Below are 17,908 nucleotides of genomic sequence, written 5' to 3' on the forward strand. Positions count from 1 at the left end.
AGCCGGACTCAGACCTGTTCAGCTGTACTTTTTTATTGCTGCTTCAACAGAGGTGGAACTTTGGATCATTACACTGATTCTATGTTACATGAACCCTTTAATGACAGCAATCTAAGTAAATTTCAATCAAAATACAGAAAAGCATAAATATTTAAGACAGAAAAGGAAAAACCACCGTTGTACTTGTAACCAGTATTTAACACCTCAAACGGCCGTTCTGTTCTGAAGGCCTATAGACCGTAGATTGAATTGAGCCTCTCCACGTAGCGACTCCTCTTCCTGTTCTCTGGCCAACTGGTTGTTCTCATCTGTGGTTCTGTGGTCACCTGCAGAGACAAGAGACATGACACTAAATGTACGTGCTTCCTGAGAGACAGAAGTAAAGCACTAAAGCTTCTAAAATATATGAATAACCACTGACCTCCCCTCCTGAACCAGGTTCAAACTGATCCTCTACTGGATTCTTTGACAACACGCGTTTTCTGAAGAGACAGAAAGTGACAATTCCATCTATTAGTGACTCACTTAACTGCTGGACAGACAGTTGCAGAGTTTCCAGCTGATTCTACACTCACTTTTCACACATATGGACTCAAATGCAACCATTTAATCAGCAAATCAAATCACAGGAAATCAGAGTAGAAAGTATTTCTCCCTCATATTTTCCCTTATATCATTTTTTGCATGATAAATGAGCATCATAAAAACAACCTAGAAGAATTAATGTTGACCATCTAAACAGATGCAACGTTCGCGGTTAAACAAAATTCAATTTAACCGAGTATTTATGCACCTTTGGTTGCAATACTGAGTTTGTGTTGATGCTTCTGGATCAGGTTTGCACGTCTACACATGATTATTTTACTCCACTATGATAAAACTGTCGGCTTTTTTACAGACAAGTTCTCTTTTCAAACACATTGACCTTGTTTCATCCAGTCTGATCTGGTCAGTGGTTTTGAGTGCGACCACCTACAGAGACAAGAAATGACACCAAAGGTACAGACAACTACACACCGCTGGAGTCACCAGAAAGAAAGTGAAACAGTCAAAAGTCTCTGATGACAGAAGTGAATGAAGTTAAATTCATGCTAAAACCTTGCAAATAAAGCACGTTTTTGCACGTTTAAAATTGGATTTTTAAATATATAACACTCCACAGAACACATTTGTAAAACAGCAAGATTTCATGAACCAGCTCCAAAAGCTGTATTTTTACAGATAAAAACTACAGCCAGTTTATCAAAGTATACATGGATGCATCCAAATCCAATGAATCACTGAATATTTAGCGGTGTACACAGGTGAGCCAGTGGACTCTAGATGGTATTGGATAAGAGAAATCAGACCAAGTAATGTCCTCGTGGAGTCAGATTCTGGTAGTGCATTGGTCAGCATTAAACACAACCAGTCAGAATCTAGACAAGATATAATATTGGAGATATCACATAAGCTACAAGGAACAAAGAGAGCAGAAGTAGAGGCTAAAATCCTTTAGGTCCCAGCACACAGAGGAATTACAGGCAATGGAACGTCGAGTAGGTGAGGCAAGAGTGCAACAAGAAAAGAACAACTATCAAAATCTGTCACATATAGTAAAGATGAGATTAAACATATAGTCAGAGATGAACAAGAAGTAGCAGAAGCATTGGGATGAAGTGTCCCAGCTCAGCCCCCGTAGAGAGCAGGAAGAACGTATCCAGGAAGAGGGTTACTGGGGACTCCCAGCTGGGACAGTTATCATTACATTCAGGTTTGAGTCAGCCTTCCATCATGATACTCGTGGAATAATAACAGGTTCCACACTCAGATCTAGACTTACAAGCTTCCTCTTTTAAAAATTTTAATATCACTAATTATGTAGTTGCAGTTACTATCCTAGACAGACAAATGATCATACTTAGGGGGTCGTCTAATTATTAGGTTAAAATCTAGGTTATGCTGCTATAGGCCGAGGCTGCCGGGGTCCAAAACATGATTAAAAAATTATATCATCCAAAAATATAATCCAATAATTGCTGTGTAATTCTGAGAGGACAAAAGTGACAATAGACATCAAATACTATCCAACTTCCAAAGAGTAGTTTGATTTTCACAAATATTAACAGTTTTAATTGATATTTTTGTTGTCAGACAAGCTCTCACAGAACCAAACAGGACTACTGGGCCCCGCTGCCTTTTCCTCAAACACCCAATCAAACTCCCTCATATCCTTGCCACTCTGTCACTTTTAAAGCCAAAACTCCTCTTTTTTGTTCTCTCTTTCTCCCAACTGATTTGTAGAACTCCCTTAGTAGGCTGACCTCTTAAATTAATCCAGTAATCAGCAGGTCGTTGCTTCCTCCTCAGCCACAGTGGCATTTCTCCTGCCTCCACCTGGAGCGTGAACACAGGTGAAGTGTTGGCAGGCACATTCCAAGTGTTCGTGCCTGGATCATATCCATCTATCCAGTTAGTACTGATTGGTGTTCCATAAACTGTGCTCCCATAGTTTATTCAAGACCTCATCAAACTATGTCATGGATATAAAATCAGTGAAAAGAATATCACCACTTTTTTTTACATGTATTTACCACCTGACTGATCCCTCCAGCTCAGCCTCTGATCAAAGTAAATACCAAGAAATGGAAACTCTCAAGCCTTTCTAACACATTCCCATCCATCTTTAAATTGCACTCTCCAATCATCTTCTTGTAAAGAACATCACTTTTGTCGATTCAGATGAAAACATAAAAACTTCATTTATTCCCCATCTTTCAATAATAGCCACATAACATCGGAGTATTTGTGAATATATTGTTGATCATTTATGACAATAAGTAGGGCATTTCACGCTCCTCAGCAGTGTACCATTTTCAGTGGAGTATCGCCTTAATAACTCTGCTCTGACCCTCACTGAGAGTTCTCATTTAAAAAGAACCCAATAAAACATGAATAATGGCTCTATTGATCAGAGTCGTTGGGAATGTGGCCTTCAAACTGGGTGAGTGGCTCCAGCACCAGGAACATCTGAGATCTCTGTCCAGAAGAGAGCAGCACTGGGAACAGCTAAGATACGGTGCAGCAGCCTCAAGTTCCCAGGCCTCTGGTAGAGGACCAGAGGAGGAAGAGAGCACCCCAGAGAAAATGGAGGATTGGGGGATTTTCTCTACTGTACATAAAGATGGAGACAACATCAAAGCAAAAGTGTGATTTATGAGTGATGCAGTTTAGTCATACAAACACGTGAAAATCAACTGTTGAATCACAGTCACAAATCACCATTTTTAAAAAGCATAACTAAAAATCATTGAATTCAAAACCTGCTAATTCATGAAGTTTATAAAGAAGAATCTTCTGTTGGCCTTTTCAGGGGCAGGTGCCTTCTGCTTTCGACAACAGCCTGTATTTGACGTGACTTTGGTGCTGTGGAGGAACCATCTAGACACACATTGGAAATAAACTTAGGACTCAAAAGAAAGAAACAATAAATATTTTACAATTTTGTGACAATTATATTATAAAAGTTCTTCTGACCTCTCTCACAGGTGCACGAGACTGGACATAATTTTGGGTCCGGCTACTGAAGAAGTCCTGCTCTGTGTGTTTTGGTCCATCTTTGAATATGACAATGATGATTATTATGAGGATCAGATTATTTTAACAATAAGATGATGCATGACTTTCCATAGTTCACATAGAGGTTTTAACTGCTATTAATATATATTTAGTGATTTCAGACGACATAGAGATGAAACCATTAAAAGAACAATAAGCTGAGCAGGGTTGTGGGCGGTCCAGTTCAGTGGTGAAAGTTCTGATTTAAAGGAGAGGCCAAACAACCTCTATAAATACAGAGGAGAGCCCAGACTTCAGGACACGACTCGGCTCTTTTCTTGCAATGAAGCCAAAATCAGTCGTCTGACCCAACTGAATCTGCCCTCATGCACCAACGCTGCTGCTACACCGTCTTCATTTATCATCACCTCCAGCAAGACTGACACACAGGAGAGCTGAAAGCTGTCATATGGACCTCACCTCCAGAGGCAGACAGTCAGAGCGAGGACACACACCAGTAATGCAGGAACACACACGAGGAGATATAGAAAATTCCCCACTGGGTTAGAACTGCCTTCTGCACAAAACCATGTGTGAAAGGATTAAAACATCAGTGAGAGCTTTAAACAGCTCTGTCTTCATCTCTGCCTACCTTCACCTTCAGGTCCCTCAGACACAAGTAAATTCCACACAATCCTCCTGATACCAGTGAGACCTATTACACTGCAATTGTAGTATCCTGCATCACCAGGCTGAGCATTCAGAAGCTTTAATGTTGACTGGGAATTAGTGTCAATGTTCATTTGTAATCGATCAGGAGGCAAAGATGAGACATTCCTTTTTGTTGAATATTGAAAAGCAAAGATTAATTTGTCTTTAAACCACTCAGTTTGTTTTATATTTTCCATAGTTACATTGCAGTTGAGGGTGACAGTTTCACCTCTCACCACTGTTAAATTTCTCTGCTCAGGTGGAATCACCCCTAAGAGTGAAGGAAACAACCAGTCAGTAAACCTGAAATTAAATGCAGATGAACACAGACAGCACAGACACAATCACCTCTACTGCACCTGCAAAGACTTTCCACATGAACAGCTGCAGAATGAAGAGCAGAGCTGCCTGGTTCAGATGAAACATGCTGTTCCTCAGAGAGACAAAGTCAGAATGCATCTCTCACTCAGCCTTGAAGGATTCTACACTCTTTAAGTAAAGGAAGTGATTTTTAACTTACGACTCACAAGTCACGTGACGGTAAAGGTTGCCATAGCACTTGTGGTCAATGTTTAACATGTTGCTGACAAGAGGGAAACAATATTTTATAAATAATGAATAAATGTTGTTTATGTCTGTTCCACAACAAGGGAGTCAGGGCTGATGGGCGGTGGAAGGGAGGAAGAAAAGAACTGAAGCAGGAGGCCAGGAGTGACTGGTTGGTTGGAGAGACAATAGCACAAAAGGGATCAACAACAAGCTGGCAAAGGATGGAGAAGGAGGGGGGGGGGGGGGGGGGGGGGGGCATGACCCTGGATCAGAGGGAGGCAGGCAAGCAGAAAGGATCCAAACCAAGTATTTAAAGAAAAACCTGGGACTTGTTTTTACGTTGAACCAAAGATGAGCTGGAGAAGCTGGAGGAAGACGGCAGGGTTTCTGTAGGTCGAGCCACCAGGCCCAGGAGCCCCGCTGAGGGCACACACCTACTACCACAGCCAGCTGGAAGACTAAGCAAACACACAAGACAACCTGCAGAATGCCATCGGCACACCAAGGGCTGTCATAGTGGTGGTCCTGAGGAGAACCGAGCCCAGCCAGGGAAAACCTGAGGGAGAGCTGAAGGAGGGCTCAAGCACACAAGGTATAGTCCACTTAGTTACACTGAGGATGTTACGTTCGAGTTAAGGAGGCCAGGACCCAGATGCAGAGTGTAAAACAAAAGGTTCTTTATTGCCAAAAAATGCAAAGAGAGACAGTTCTCAGAATGAAGAATCGAATAAAGTAACAACAAAAAACTCTAAGGAAGTAGCAACTCCATCCATCCATCCACTACCGCTTATCCGGGGTCGGGTCGCGGGGGCAGCAGCCTAAGGAGAGAAGCCCAGACTTCCCTCTCCCCAGCTACCTCCTCCAGCTCATCCGGAGGGATCCCCAGGCGTTCCCAGGCCAGTCGAGAGACATAGTCTCTCCACGTGTCCTGGGTCTTCCGGGGGGTCTCCTTCTGGGAGGACATGCCCTGAACACCTCACCAGGGAGGCGTCCAGGGGGCATCCTGACTAGATGCCCAAGCCACCTCATCTGGCTCCTCTCAACGCGGAGGAGCAGCGACTCTACTCCGAGCTCCTCCCGGATGGCAGAGCTTCTCACCCTATCTCTAAGGGAGAGCCCAGCCACCCTACGGAGGAAGCTCATTCGGCCGCTTGTACCCGTGATCTTGTTCTTTCGGTCATTACCCAAAGCTCATGACCATAGGTGAGGGTAGGAACGAAGATCGACCGTAAATCGAGAGCTTCGCCTTTCGCTCAGCTCTCTCTTCCCACAAACGGACCGGTGCAGAGTCCGCATTACTGCGGATGCCGCACCGATCCGCCTGTCGATCTCCCGCTCCATTCTTCCCTCACTCGTGAACAAGACCCCGAGGTACTTAAACTCCTCCACTTGGGGCAGGATCTCCTCCTTGACCCGGAGAAGGCACTCCACCTTTTTCCGGTCGAGAAACATGGCCTCGGATTTGGAGGTGCTGATTTTCATCCCAGCTGCTTCACATGCGGCGGCGAACCGATCCAGTGATAGTTGGAGGTCACGGGCCGATGACGCCAACAGGACCACATCATCTGCAAAAAGCAGAGACCCGATCCTGAGGTCACCAAACCGGATCCCCTCAACACCATGACTGCACCTAGAAATTCTGTCCATAAAAATTATGAACAGAATCGGTGACAAAGGGCAGCCCTGGCGGAGACCAACCCTCACCGGAAACGAGTTCGACTTACTGCCAGCAATTCGGACCAAACTCTGGCACCGATCGTACAGGGAGCGGACAGCCCGTATCAGCAGGCCCGACACCCCATACTCCCGGAGGACCCCCGACAGGACCCCCCGAGGGACACGGTCGAATGCCTTCTCCAAGCCCTCAAAACACATGTGGACTGGTTGGGCAAACTCCCATGCACCCTCGAAGACCCTGCTGAGGGTGTAGAGCTGGTCCACTGTTCCACGCCCAGGACGAAAACCACATTGCTCCCCCTGAATCCGAGGTTCGACTATCCGGCAGACCCTCCTCTCCAGTACCCCTGAATAGACCTTACCAGGGAGGCTGAGGAGTGTGATCCCCCTATAGTTGGAACACACCCTCCGGTCCCCCTTCTTAAAAAGAGGGACTACCACCCCGGTCTGCCAATCCAGCGGCACTGCCCTCGATGTCCACGCGATGTTGCAGAGTCGAGTCAACCAGGACAGCCCTACAACATCCAGAGCCTTAAGGAACTCTGGGCGGATCTCATCCACCCCCGGGGCTTGCCACCGAGGAGTTTTTTGACTACCTCGGCAACTTCAGCCCCGGAGATATGAGAGCCCATCTCCAGGTCCCCAGGCCCTACTTCCTCACTGGAAGGCGTGTTGGTGGGATTGAGGAGGTCTTTGAAGTATTCCTTCCACCGATCCACAACATCCCGAGTTGAGGTCAGCAGCACACCATCACCACTATACACAGTGTTGACAGTGCACTGCTTCCCCTTCCTCGGATGCCGGATGGTGGTCCAGAACCTTTTCGAGGCCGTCCGAAAGTCGTTCTCCATGGCCTCACCGAACTCTTCCCATGCCCGAGTCTTTGCCTCGGCAACCGCCGTAGCTGCACTCCGCTTGGCACGCCGGTACCTATCTGCTGCCTCAGGAGTCCCACAGGCCAGTAAGGCCCGATACGACTCCTTCTTCAGCTTGACGGCATCCCTCACCAGTTCGGGCATTGCCGCCACGACAGGCACCAACCACCTTGTGGCCACAGCATCGGTCAGCCGCTCTTCAACAATGGAGGCACGGAACATGGTCCACTCGGACTCAATGTCCCCCGCCTCCCCCGGGACATGGTCAAAGCTCTCCCGGAGGCGTGAGTTGAAGCTCCTTCTGACAGGGGACTCTGCCAGGCGTTCCCAGCAGACCCTCACAACACGTTTGGGCCTGCCAGGTCTGTCCGGCATCCTTCCCCACCATCGGAGCTAACTCACCACCAGGTGGTGATCAGTTGACAGCTCCGCCCCTCTCTTCACCCGAGTGTCCAGAACATGCGGCCGCAAATCCGATGACACAACCACAAAGTCGATCATTGATCTGCGGCCTAAGGCGTCCTGGTGCCAAGTGCACATGTGGACGCCTTTATGTCTGAACAAGGTGTTTGTTATGGACAATCTGAGACGAGAGACAGAAGTCCAATAACAAAACACCACTCGGTTCAGATCAGGGGGGCCGTTCTTCCCAATCACACCTCTCCAGGTCACACTGTCATTGCCAACGTGAGCATTGAAGTCACCCAGGAGGACGAGGGAGCCCCCAGAAGGAGCACTCTCCAGCACTCCCTCTAAGGACTCCAAAAAGGGTGGATACGCTGAACTGCTGTTTGGACCATAGGCACAAACAACAGTCAGGATCCGTCCCCCCACCCGAAGGCGAAGGGAGGCTACCCTCTCATCCACCGGGGTAAACTCCAATACACTGAGATGGGGAGCAACCAGAATTGCCACCCCTGCTCGTCGCCTCTCACCATCGGCAACTCCAGAGTGGTAGAGAGTCCAACCCCTCTCAAGAAGACTGGTTCCAGAGCCCTTGCCGTGCGTCGAGGTGAGGCCAACTATATCTAGTCAGAACTTCTCAACCTCGCGCACCAACTCAGGCTCCTTTCCCACCAGAGAGGTGACATTCCATGTCCCTAGAGCCAGTTTATGCAGCCGGGGATCAGACCGCCAAGGTCCCCGCCTCCGGCTGCTACCCAAAACACAATGCACCCGACCCCCTTGGCCCCTCCTGCAGGTGGTGAGCCCACGGGAAGGGGGTCCCATGTTGCCTCTTCGGGCTGTGCCCGGCCGGACTCCATGGGCAGAGGTCCGGCCACCAGGCGCTCGCCAACGTGCCCCACCCCCAGGCCTGGCTCCAGGAGGGGGCCCCGGTGACCCGCATCTGGGCAAGGGAAACTTGGTACCAATGTTGTTATTCATCATCAGGAGGTCTGGGCTACGCTTCGTCTGATCCCTCACCTAGGACCTGTTTGCCATGGGTGGCCCTACCAGGGGCATAAAGCCCCAGACAACGGAGCTCCTGGGATCATTGGGACACGCAAACCCCTCCACCACGATAAGGTGGTAGCCCAGGGAGGGGAAGTAGCAACTCGTGATGGGCAAATGATACCGAGGCTTTGGAGCTTGTGTCCCTCTTCCTGAAGCGGAGTGATTCGAAACACCGGTGTCACGTGACCGATGACGTTTGAAGCTTCGAACGTCATCGCTGCTTCGCTTCGCGCTTCATTGCTTCAAAATGTTTCGAAGCCTTTCATTGGCTCAGTCTTTCAGTGCGTGTCATTGGCTCATGGAGTTTCAACGCATTCTGAGACAGATTTGAGTGGTTTGATGGCATACCAGCTATATCAGATGCATTATTATGCTTCAAAATTGTTGGGTTGTGAGGAGATAGAGATTTGAAGAGTGAGAGTATTTTGGCAAGTTTCATGGAGAGTACCACCAATAAGTGACGTTCTAAAGTTTGGGATCATTTTGATCTCATAGCACCAAATAAGGTATAATGCAGTTCATAGCATACATTTTATGTTTCCATAATTGAATTGTATTTTTAATTTTTAAATGGGTCTCAAAATTCCAATTGCTTGTAGGTGTGGTGTTTGCAATGCACACAAGAGTTGTCTCACACAGCAACAACACATCATCTATGCTGAGACACTTGCGTGCTCGGCATGACGACAATCACGACCCTGTCAACACTGGAAATCCTGACAGTAAGATAAATATATACGTATATATACTTTATATATGTATGTGTGTGTCTATTTATTGTAGATGTGTTGAAACATGAGTTTTTTTATTCAGTCATTCATTGTCTTACTGTCTGTGTCACAGATATTTGAAAGAACAAATTCTGACAAGAGCTGAGGATCCCTTGAAGTACTGGGTGGCACAAAAGACTTTAAATCCTACGCTGTGGAAACTTGCAAGTATCTGTGCATCCCAGCATCGTCTGTTCCCTGTGAAAGGATATTTTCCAAAGCTGGGGAAGCTGGTCAGCCAGAAGAGGAGCAGACTGAAGCCTGCAACGGCAGAAAAAATGATATTTCTCAATAAAAACCTGTGAAGAGGAATTAACTTGTCTGCTTCTGTGAATAATCATTCCAAATCAAACATACAAGCCCCCAAATGACAAACCATTACCTTTAAAGGTTTTCCTTAAAAACACTTCACACACACAAAAACAATGTTTCTGAATTCAAACACCATGATCATTTGCAAAGTAGGAAGGATCTCAAATCCTGTTAGGGACTTTTAGTACAGTTGTTAAATAAATCTCAAAGTGTCCAATGAACCCTAAACCAACACTGAACCCTTAACATAATTTGCATTTATTCTTTAGGTTAATCTTGAATGTGTTTTAGGGTAAGGGAGCGAGCATCTGCATATTTTAGTGTAAAGACGTTACAGTGATCCCTCGCTATATCGCGTTTCATCTTTCACGGCTTCACTGCTTCACGGATTTTTTTTGCGAGTCGTTCATAGCAGTTCTCAAATATAATCGAAGGTGGCATATCCGTTTATAAAAATCTTCTTGCTCAGAAAAAGAGAGCGCCAACAACTACCCAAAACAATGGTCTTCTCTCGGAGAAAGACTCCTGCGCCTTCAGTAGAAACAGACGCTCCAGCGGAGCGGAGTCAGGACGCAGAGGCACAGCTGGGACTGAAATACGCGAGTGACAATGTTTCCAACCTTGTATTACTATATTAAAATTATTGTTTTAAACAAATTTTGGGCTTTAAAACAGGTTTTGATTTTTGGTTTCATTCTATAGGTTAGTATTGCATTGTAAAATAATTTTAAAAAATAAAGCTGACTACTTCACGGATTTCACTTTTCGCGTGTTATTTTTTGGAACGCAACTCCCGCGATAAACGAGGGATCACTGTATAATCATTATTTGGTATGAATGAACCAAACGCCTGGATGAGCACACAATGAACTTTTATTGGTGTCATGGGATTGAAACAGCGCCAGTGCTTCAGTCGTGCTCTTCAGAGGTTGCTATGGCTTCAGTTGTCCACCAGATGTCACCATCACTGAAGTCTTGAAGCTTTGAATCTTGTTGGGCTCAATTGTTACGAAAGCCTCGGCGCTTCATGAAGCTTCACTTGCCCACCACTAGTAGCAACAGAAAAGCGAACTAAAAATCACCATGAAATGGGAAAAACCATCGGGAAAATGTACAACTGACAACAGTGACAAGGCACTGACAAAACTTACTACGCTGGAGAATAACAAGGGATAACATGAGGCGAAGGGCTGGAGCTCTGTGGGCTGGAGCTCTGTGTGGGCTGGATTGTTCCACATGCTGAAACATGTGGAACAATCCGGCACCAGAGACAAAGAGGCTGAAGTAGGAGCCAATTAGGCAGAAGGAGCTGCAGGAGTGCCAGAGGCTCAGCTCCCAGAGATCAGCCCGCCCCTAAATGCTGCTCCTGCAGGTAGAGGAGGAGGTGAGAAGTCTGAGGGACAAGCAAAACAGAACCACAACAGAGGACATGACCAGCACGCTCAGATTTCTCCCACTGAGAAAACGCTAATGTCAGTGAACAGAACCACGTGTGGACCAGAAGCCGGACTCAGACCTCTTCAGCTGTACTTTTTTATTGCTGCTTCAACAGAGGTGGAACTTTGGATCATTAAACTGATTCTATGTTACATGAACCCTTTAATGACAGCAATCTAAGTAAATTTCAATCAAAATACAGAAAAGCATAAATATTTAAGACAGAAAAGGAAAAACCACCGTTGTACTTGTAACTAGTATTTAACACCTCAAACGGCCGTTCTGTTCTGAAGGCCTATAGACCGTAGATTGAATTGAGCCTCTCCACGTAGCGACTCCTCTTCCTGTTCTCTGGCCAACTGGTTGTTCTCATCTGTGGTTCTGTGGTCACCTGCAGAGACAAGAGACGTGACACTAAATGTATGTGCTTCCTGAGAGACAGAAGTAAAGAACTAAAGCTTCTAAAATATATGAATAACCACTGACCCCCCTCCTGAACCAGGTTCAAACTGATCCTCTACTGCAGGGGTGGGGAACCTCCGGCCTCTGGGCCGTATACGGCCTACGAGACCATTTCTACCGGCCCGCACGCAATAAGATTTTTATATTTTATATGTGCACTTATACAGTGGGACCGTTCGCTAAACTCCGCGAGCTGCGAGTAGCAGCGGTAGCGTATTTTTGCCTTTCGTATCCTGAAATTTCTTTTGTAACGAGGAAATATTTTCCCGTTTTCTGAGATAAAACAGACAGTTATGTTATGTCCGAGTCAAGGTCAGGGTCAGTGAACACAGCATGTGATGTACGTAGTGGGCTGGACTGATTGACACGGACGAAAATGCTTAGCGAAACACGCTAAACTCGACGAGTTGAAAGGACAGATGAGTTTGGATAAATTAACGCTCTTCGCCGGAGTTTGGAGGCTCAACAAGCAGCTTTCACACGACCATGTACCGACAGAGAGAATATTACGCGTGCAAGTTTTGTGGTGAGTGAATTAATAGCACGAAGCGAAACCTCACGCCGAAGGAGAGTTCGTGAAGGAGTGGCTCGTAGCCGCCGCTGAGCGCTCGTGCCGTACAAAGTAAAATTGTTTCAAAGCGTGAATTTTTTTCGTGAATAACTATTGAACTAAGACATATATTATGATTCCAGTGGCTAACGGTATGTTTTTATGGTCAAGGAATCTAAATATGTAGTCAAAGTATATGTGGGACTAATATTTATGGTGGAAATCACAATATGCCAGGAATTGTTGCGCTTGGCGGAGGTCTGCGCTCTCCGAGTGCTTTCTAGTTGTTATTATTATTGTCTTTATCTTTCTTTTTCATTTATTTTTCTTGATTATCTTGTTCTATTGCAGTTTTTGTGAGTAGAGGCCTCGAACAGGCCCTTACGGGTCTCTTGCCTCAACTCTGCATCTCTTTTTATTGTTTTGTATGATCATGAAAACGTATTTTACTTGTCATTTTATTCTATTTTTTGGTGATTTTATATGCATGTGTGCTAAATAAATAATTCAAACTCAAATGCAGCAATCATCAGACTTGGTAAACAGTGGTTATAGACTTTTTTTTTTTTTGTCTTTTTTTTTGCATCCCTAGGTATGTGTTCATAATAGTATGGCCCTCGGAGGACTTTATAAAAATTGAAATGGCCCTCGATATGAAAAGGGTTCCCCACCCCTGCTCTACTGGATTCTTTGACAACACACGTTTTCTGAAGAGACAGAAAGTGACAATTCCATCTATTAGTGATACACTTAACTGCTGGACAGACAGTTGCAGAGTTTCCAGCTGATTCTACACTCACTTTTCACACATATGGACTCAAATGCACCATTTAATCAGCAAATCAAATCACAGGAAATCACAGTAGAAAGTATTTCTCCCTCATATTTTCCCTTTATATCATCTTTTGCATGATAAATGAGTATCATAAAACAAACTAGAAGAATTAATGTTGACCATCTAAACAGATGCAATGTTCGCGGTTAAACAAATACTCAATTGAACCGAGTATTTATGCACCTTTGGTTGCAATACTGAGTTTGTGTTGATGCTTCCGGATGAGGTTTGCACGTCTACACATGATTATTTTACTCCACTATGATAAAACTGTCGGCTTTTTTACAGACAAGTTCTCTTTTCAAACACATTGACCTTGTTTCATCCAGTCTGATCTGGTCAGTGGTTTTGAGTGCGACCACCTACAGAGACAAGAAATGACACCAAAGGTCCAGACAACTACACACCGCTGGAGTCACCAGAAAGAAACGTGAAACAATCAAAAGTCTCTGATGACAGAAGTGAAAGAAGTTAATTAATAAGCTAAACCTTGCAAATAAAGCACGTTTTTGCACGTTTAAAATTGGATTTTAAATATAATAATATAACACTCACAAACATATTAAACAAAAGTAAATTTCATGAACCAGCTCCAAAAGCTGTATTTTTTACAGATAAAAACTACAGCCAGTTTATCAAAGTATACGTGGATGCATCCAAATCCAATGAATCACTGAATATTTAGCGGTGTACACAGGTGAGCCAGTGGACTCTATATGGTATTGGATAAGAGAAATCAGACCAAGTAATGTCCTCGTGGAGTCAGATTCTGGTAGTGCATTGGTCAGCATTAAACACAACCAGTCAGAATCTAGACAAGATATAATATTGGAGATATCACGTAAGCTACAAGGAACAAAGAGAGCAGAAGTAGAGGCTAAAATCCTTTAGGTCCCAGCACAGAGGAATTACAGGCAATGAAACGTCGAGTAGGTGAGGCAAGAGTGCAACAAGAAAAAACACTATCAAAATCTGAATCTGTCACATATAGTAAAGATGAGATTAAACATATAGTCAGAGATGAACAAGAAGTAGCAGAAGCATTGGGATGAAGTGTCCCAGCTCAGCCCCCGTAGAGAACAGGAAGAACGTATCCAGGAAGAGGGTTACTGGGGACTCCCAGCTGGGACAGTTATCATTACATTCAGGTTTGAGTCAGGCTTCCATCATGATACTCGTGGAATAATAACAGGTTCCACACTCAGACTTAGACTTAAAGCTTCCTCTTTTAAAAAGTTTAATGTCACTAATTCTGTAGTTGCAGTTACTATCCTAGACAGACAAATGATCATACTTAGGGGCGTCTAATTATTAGGTTAAAATCTAGGTTATGCTGCTATAGGCCGAGGCTGCCGGGGTCCAAAACATGATTAAAAACTTATATATCATCCAAAATATAATCCAATAATTGCTGTGTAATTCTGACATCAAATACTATCCAACTTCCAAAGAATAGTTTGATTTTCACAAATATTAACAGTTTTAATTGATATTTTTGTTGTCAGACAAGCTCTCACAGAACCAAACAGGACTACTGGGCCCTGCTGCCTTTTCCTCAAACACCCAATCAAACTCCCTCAATCCTTGCCACTCTGTCACCTTTAAAGCCAAAACTCCTCTTTTTTGTTCTCTCTTCTCTCCCAGCTGATTTGTAGAACTCCCTTAGTAGGCTGACCTCTTAAATTAATCCAGTAATCAGCTGGTCGTTGCTTCCTCCTCAGCCACAGTGGCATTTCTCCTGCCTCCACCTGGAGCGTGAACACAGGTGAAGTGTTGGCAGGCACATTCCAAGTGTTCGTGCCTGGATCATATCCATCTATCCAGTTAGTACTGACTGGTGTTCCATAAACTGTGCTCCCATAGTTTATTCAAGACCTCATCAAACTATGTCATGGATATAAATCAGTGAAAAGAAATATCACCACTTTTTTTTTACATGTATTTACCACCTGACTGATCCCTCCAGCTCAGCCTCTGATCAAAGTAAATACCAAGGAAATGGAAACTCTCAAGCCTTTCTAACACATTCCCATCCATCTTTAAATTGCACTCTCCATCATCTTCTTGTAAAGAACATCACTTTTGTCGATTCAGATGAAAACAGAAAACTTCATTTATTCCCCATCTTTCAATAATAGCCCATAACATCGGAGTATTTGTGAATATATTGTTTATCATTTATGACAATAAGTAGGGCATTTCACGCTCCTCAGCAGTGTACCATTTTCAGTGGAGTATTGCCTTAATAACTTTGCTCTGACCCTCACTGAGAGTTCTCATTTAAAAGAACCCAATAAAACATGAATAATGGCTCCATTGATCAGAGTCGTTGGGAATGTGGCCTTCAAACTGGGTGAGTGGCTCCAGCACCAGGAACATCTGAGATCTCTGTCCAGAAGAGAGCAGCACTGGGAACAGCTAAGATACGGTGCAGCAGCCTCAAGTTCCCAGGCCTCTGGTCGAGGACGAGAGGAGGAAGAGAGCACCCCAGAGAAAATGGAGGATTGGGGGATTTTCTCTACTGTACATAAAGATGGAGACAACATCAAAGTAAAAGTGTGATTTATGAGTGATGCAGTTTAGTCATACAAACACGTGAAAATCAACTGTTAAATAACAGTCACAAATCACCATTTTTAAAAAGCATAACTAAAAATCATTGAATTCAAAACATGCCAATTCATGAAGTTTATAAAGAAGAATCTTCTGTTGGCCTCTTCAGGGGCAGGTGCCTTCTGCTTTCGACAACAGCCTGTATTTGACGTGACTTTGGTGCTGTGGAGGAACCATCTAGACACACATTGGAAATAAACTTAGGACTCAAAAGAAAGAAACAATAAATATTTTACAATTTTGTGACAATTATATTATAAAAGTTCTTCTGACCTCTCTCACAGGTGCACGAGACTGGACATAATTTTGGGTCTGGCTACTGAAGAAGTCCTGCTCTGTGGTTTTGGTCCATCTTTGAATATGACAATGATGATTATTATGAGGATCAGATTATTTTAACAATAAGATGATGCATGACTTTCCAGACTTCACGTAGAGGTTTTAACTGCTATTAATAAATATTTAGTGATTTCAGACGACATAGAGATGAAACCATTAAAAAGAATAAGCTGAGCAGGGTTGTGTGCGGTCCAGCTCAGTGGTGAAAGTTCTGATTTAAAGGAGAGGCCAAACAACCTCTATAAATACAGAGGAGAGCCCAGACTTCAGGACAGGACTCAGCTCTTTTCTTGCAATGAAGCCAAAATCAGTCGTCTGACCCAACTGAATCTGCCCTCATGCACCAACGCTGCTGCTACACACCGTCTTCATTTATCATCACCTCCAGCAAGACTGACACACAGGAGAGCTGAAAGCTGTCATATGGACTCACCTCCAGAGGCAGACAGTCAGAGCGAGGACACACACCAGTAATGCAGGAACACACACGAGGAGATATAGAAAATTCCCCCCTGGGTTAGAACTGCCTTCTGCACAAAACCATGTGTGAAAGGATTAAAACATCAGTGAGAGCTTTAAACAGATGAGTAGCTCTGTCTTCATCTCTGCCTACCTTCACCTTCAGGTCCCTCAGACACAAGTAAATTCCACACAATCCTCCTGACACCAGTGAGACCTGATGCAATGCAACGGTAGTATCCTGCATCATCAGGCTGAGCATTCAGAAGCTTTAATGTTGACTGGGAATTAGTGTCAATGTTCATTTGTAATCGATCAGGAGGCAAATCTGAGAATTTCCTTTTTGTCGAATGTTGATAAACAAAGATTATTTTGTCTTTATACCACTCGGTGAGTGTTATATTTTCCATAGTTACGTTGCAGTTGAGGGTGACAGTTTCTCCTCTCACCACTGTTAAATTTCTCTGCTCAGGTGGAATCACCCCTAAGAGTGAAGGAAACAACCAGTCAGTAAACCTGAACTTAAATGCAGATGAACACAGACAGCACAGACAATCATCTCTACTGCACCTGCAAAGACTTTCCACATGAACAGCTGCAGAATGAAGAGCAGAGCTGCCTGGTTCAGATGAAACATGCTGTTCCTCAGAGAGACAAAGTCAGAATGCATCTCTCACTCAGCCTTTGAAGGATTCTACACTCTTTAAGTAAAGGAAGTGATATTTTAACTTACGACTCACAAGTCACGTGACGGTAAAAGTTTCCAGAGCACTTGTGGTCAATGTTTAACATGTTGCTGACAAACAAGAGGGAAACAATATTTTATAAATAATGAATAAATGTTTATTTCTGTTCCACAACAAGGGAGTCAGGGCTGATGGGCAGTGGAAGGGAGAACAGAACTGAAGCAGGAGGCCAGGAGTGACTGGTTGGTTGGAGAGACAATAGCACAAAAGGGATCAACAACAAACTGGCAAAGGATGGAGAAGGAGAGTGGGGGGGGGTGGGGGGGGGGGGGGGGGGGGGGGTAGTGGCATGACCCTGGATCAGAGGGAGGCAGCAGAAAGGATCCAAACCAAGTATTTAAAGAAAAACCCGGGACTTATTTTTACAATGAACCAAAGATGAGCTGGGAGAGCTGGAGGAAGACGGCAGGGTTTCTGTAGGTTGAGCCACCAGGCCCAGGAGCCCCGCTGAGGGCACACAACCTACTACCACAGCCAGCTGGAAGACTAAGCAAACACACAAGACAACCTGCAGAATGCCATCGGCACACCAAGGGCTGTCATAGTGGTGGTCCTGAGGAGAACCGAGCCCAGCCAGGGAA

General features: G+C 44.7%; 1 protein-coding gene and 1 long non-coding RNA gene across 8 annotated transcripts; both read right to left on the minus strand.

Moving 5' to 3' along the window:
- Positions 1 to 8: 8 nt before the first annotated feature.
- On the minus strand, positions 9 to 17,447 carry LOC130535264 (WAP, Kazal, immunoglobulin, Kunitz and NTR domain-containing protein 2-like). 7 transcript variants are annotated; one of them, XM_057050254.1, is made up of 6 exons: positions 17,152 to 17,447; positions 16,998 to 17,065; positions 16,736 to 16,835; positions 4,018 to 4,114; positions 422 to 482; positions 9 to 326 (listed from the first exon to the last, which is right to left on the minus strand). In XM_057050254.1, the coding sequence occupies exons 1-6, from the start codon at positions 17,249 to 17,251 to the stop codon at positions 231 to 233; spliced, it is 522 nt and encodes a 173-aa protein (XP_056906234.1). In that variant the 5' UTR covers positions 17,252 to 17,447; the 3' UTR covers positions 9 to 230. The 7 variants fall into 7 exon arrangements, with proteins under 7 accessions (XP_056906234.1, XP_056906210.1, XP_056906252.1 ...); XM_057050246.1 differs by lacking the exons at positions 9 to 326; positions 422 to 482; positions 4,018 to 4,114 and adding exons at positions 15,456 to 15,691; positions 15,843 to 15,960; positions 16,057 to 16,135; positions 16,556 to 16,652 and having other exon boundaries at positions 16,736 to 17,065; positions 17,152 to 17,420; XM_057050235.1 differs by lacking the exons at positions 9 to 326; positions 422 to 482; positions 4,018 to 4,114 and adding exons at positions 15,456 to 15,691; positions 15,847 to 15,960; positions 16,057 to 16,135; positions 16,556 to 16,652 and having other exon boundaries at positions 16,736 to 17,065; positions 17,152 to 17,419.
- On the minus strand, positions 10,742 to 11,710 carry LOC130535370 (uncharacterized). The gene is made up of 2 exons (XR_008953096.1): positions 11,038 to 11,710; positions 10,742 to 10,957 (listed from the first exon to the last, which is right to left on the minus strand). It is a non-coding gene; the product is annotated as an uncharacterized LOC130535370 (long non-coding RNA).
- Positions 17,448 to 17,908: the final 461 nt, after the last annotated feature.

The sequence above is a fragment of the Takifugu flavidus genome, chromosome 1 (genome assembly GCF_003711565.1).
Source record: "Takifugu flavidus isolate HTHZ2018 chromosome 1, ASM371156v2, whole genome shotgun sequence".
Classification (NCBI taxonomy): Eukaryota; Metazoa; Chordata; class Actinopteri; order Tetraodontiformes; family Tetraodontidae; genus Takifugu; species Takifugu flavidus.

Coding starts and splice junctions, on each gene's coding strand:
- LOC130535264 (XM_057050230.1), bottom strand. CDS start 4,707: ATGCATTCTGACTTTGTCTCTCTGAGGAACAGCATGTTTCATCTGAAC. Junction 4,520..4,607: donor CATGTGGAAAGTCTTTGCAG/GTGCAGTAGAGG, acceptor CTTCACTCTTAG/GGGTGATTCCACCTGAGCAG. Junction 4,115..4,189: donor TGAGGGACCTGAAGGTGAAG/GTAGGCAGAGAT, acceptor GGTTTTGTGCAG/AAGGCAGTTCTAACCCAGTG.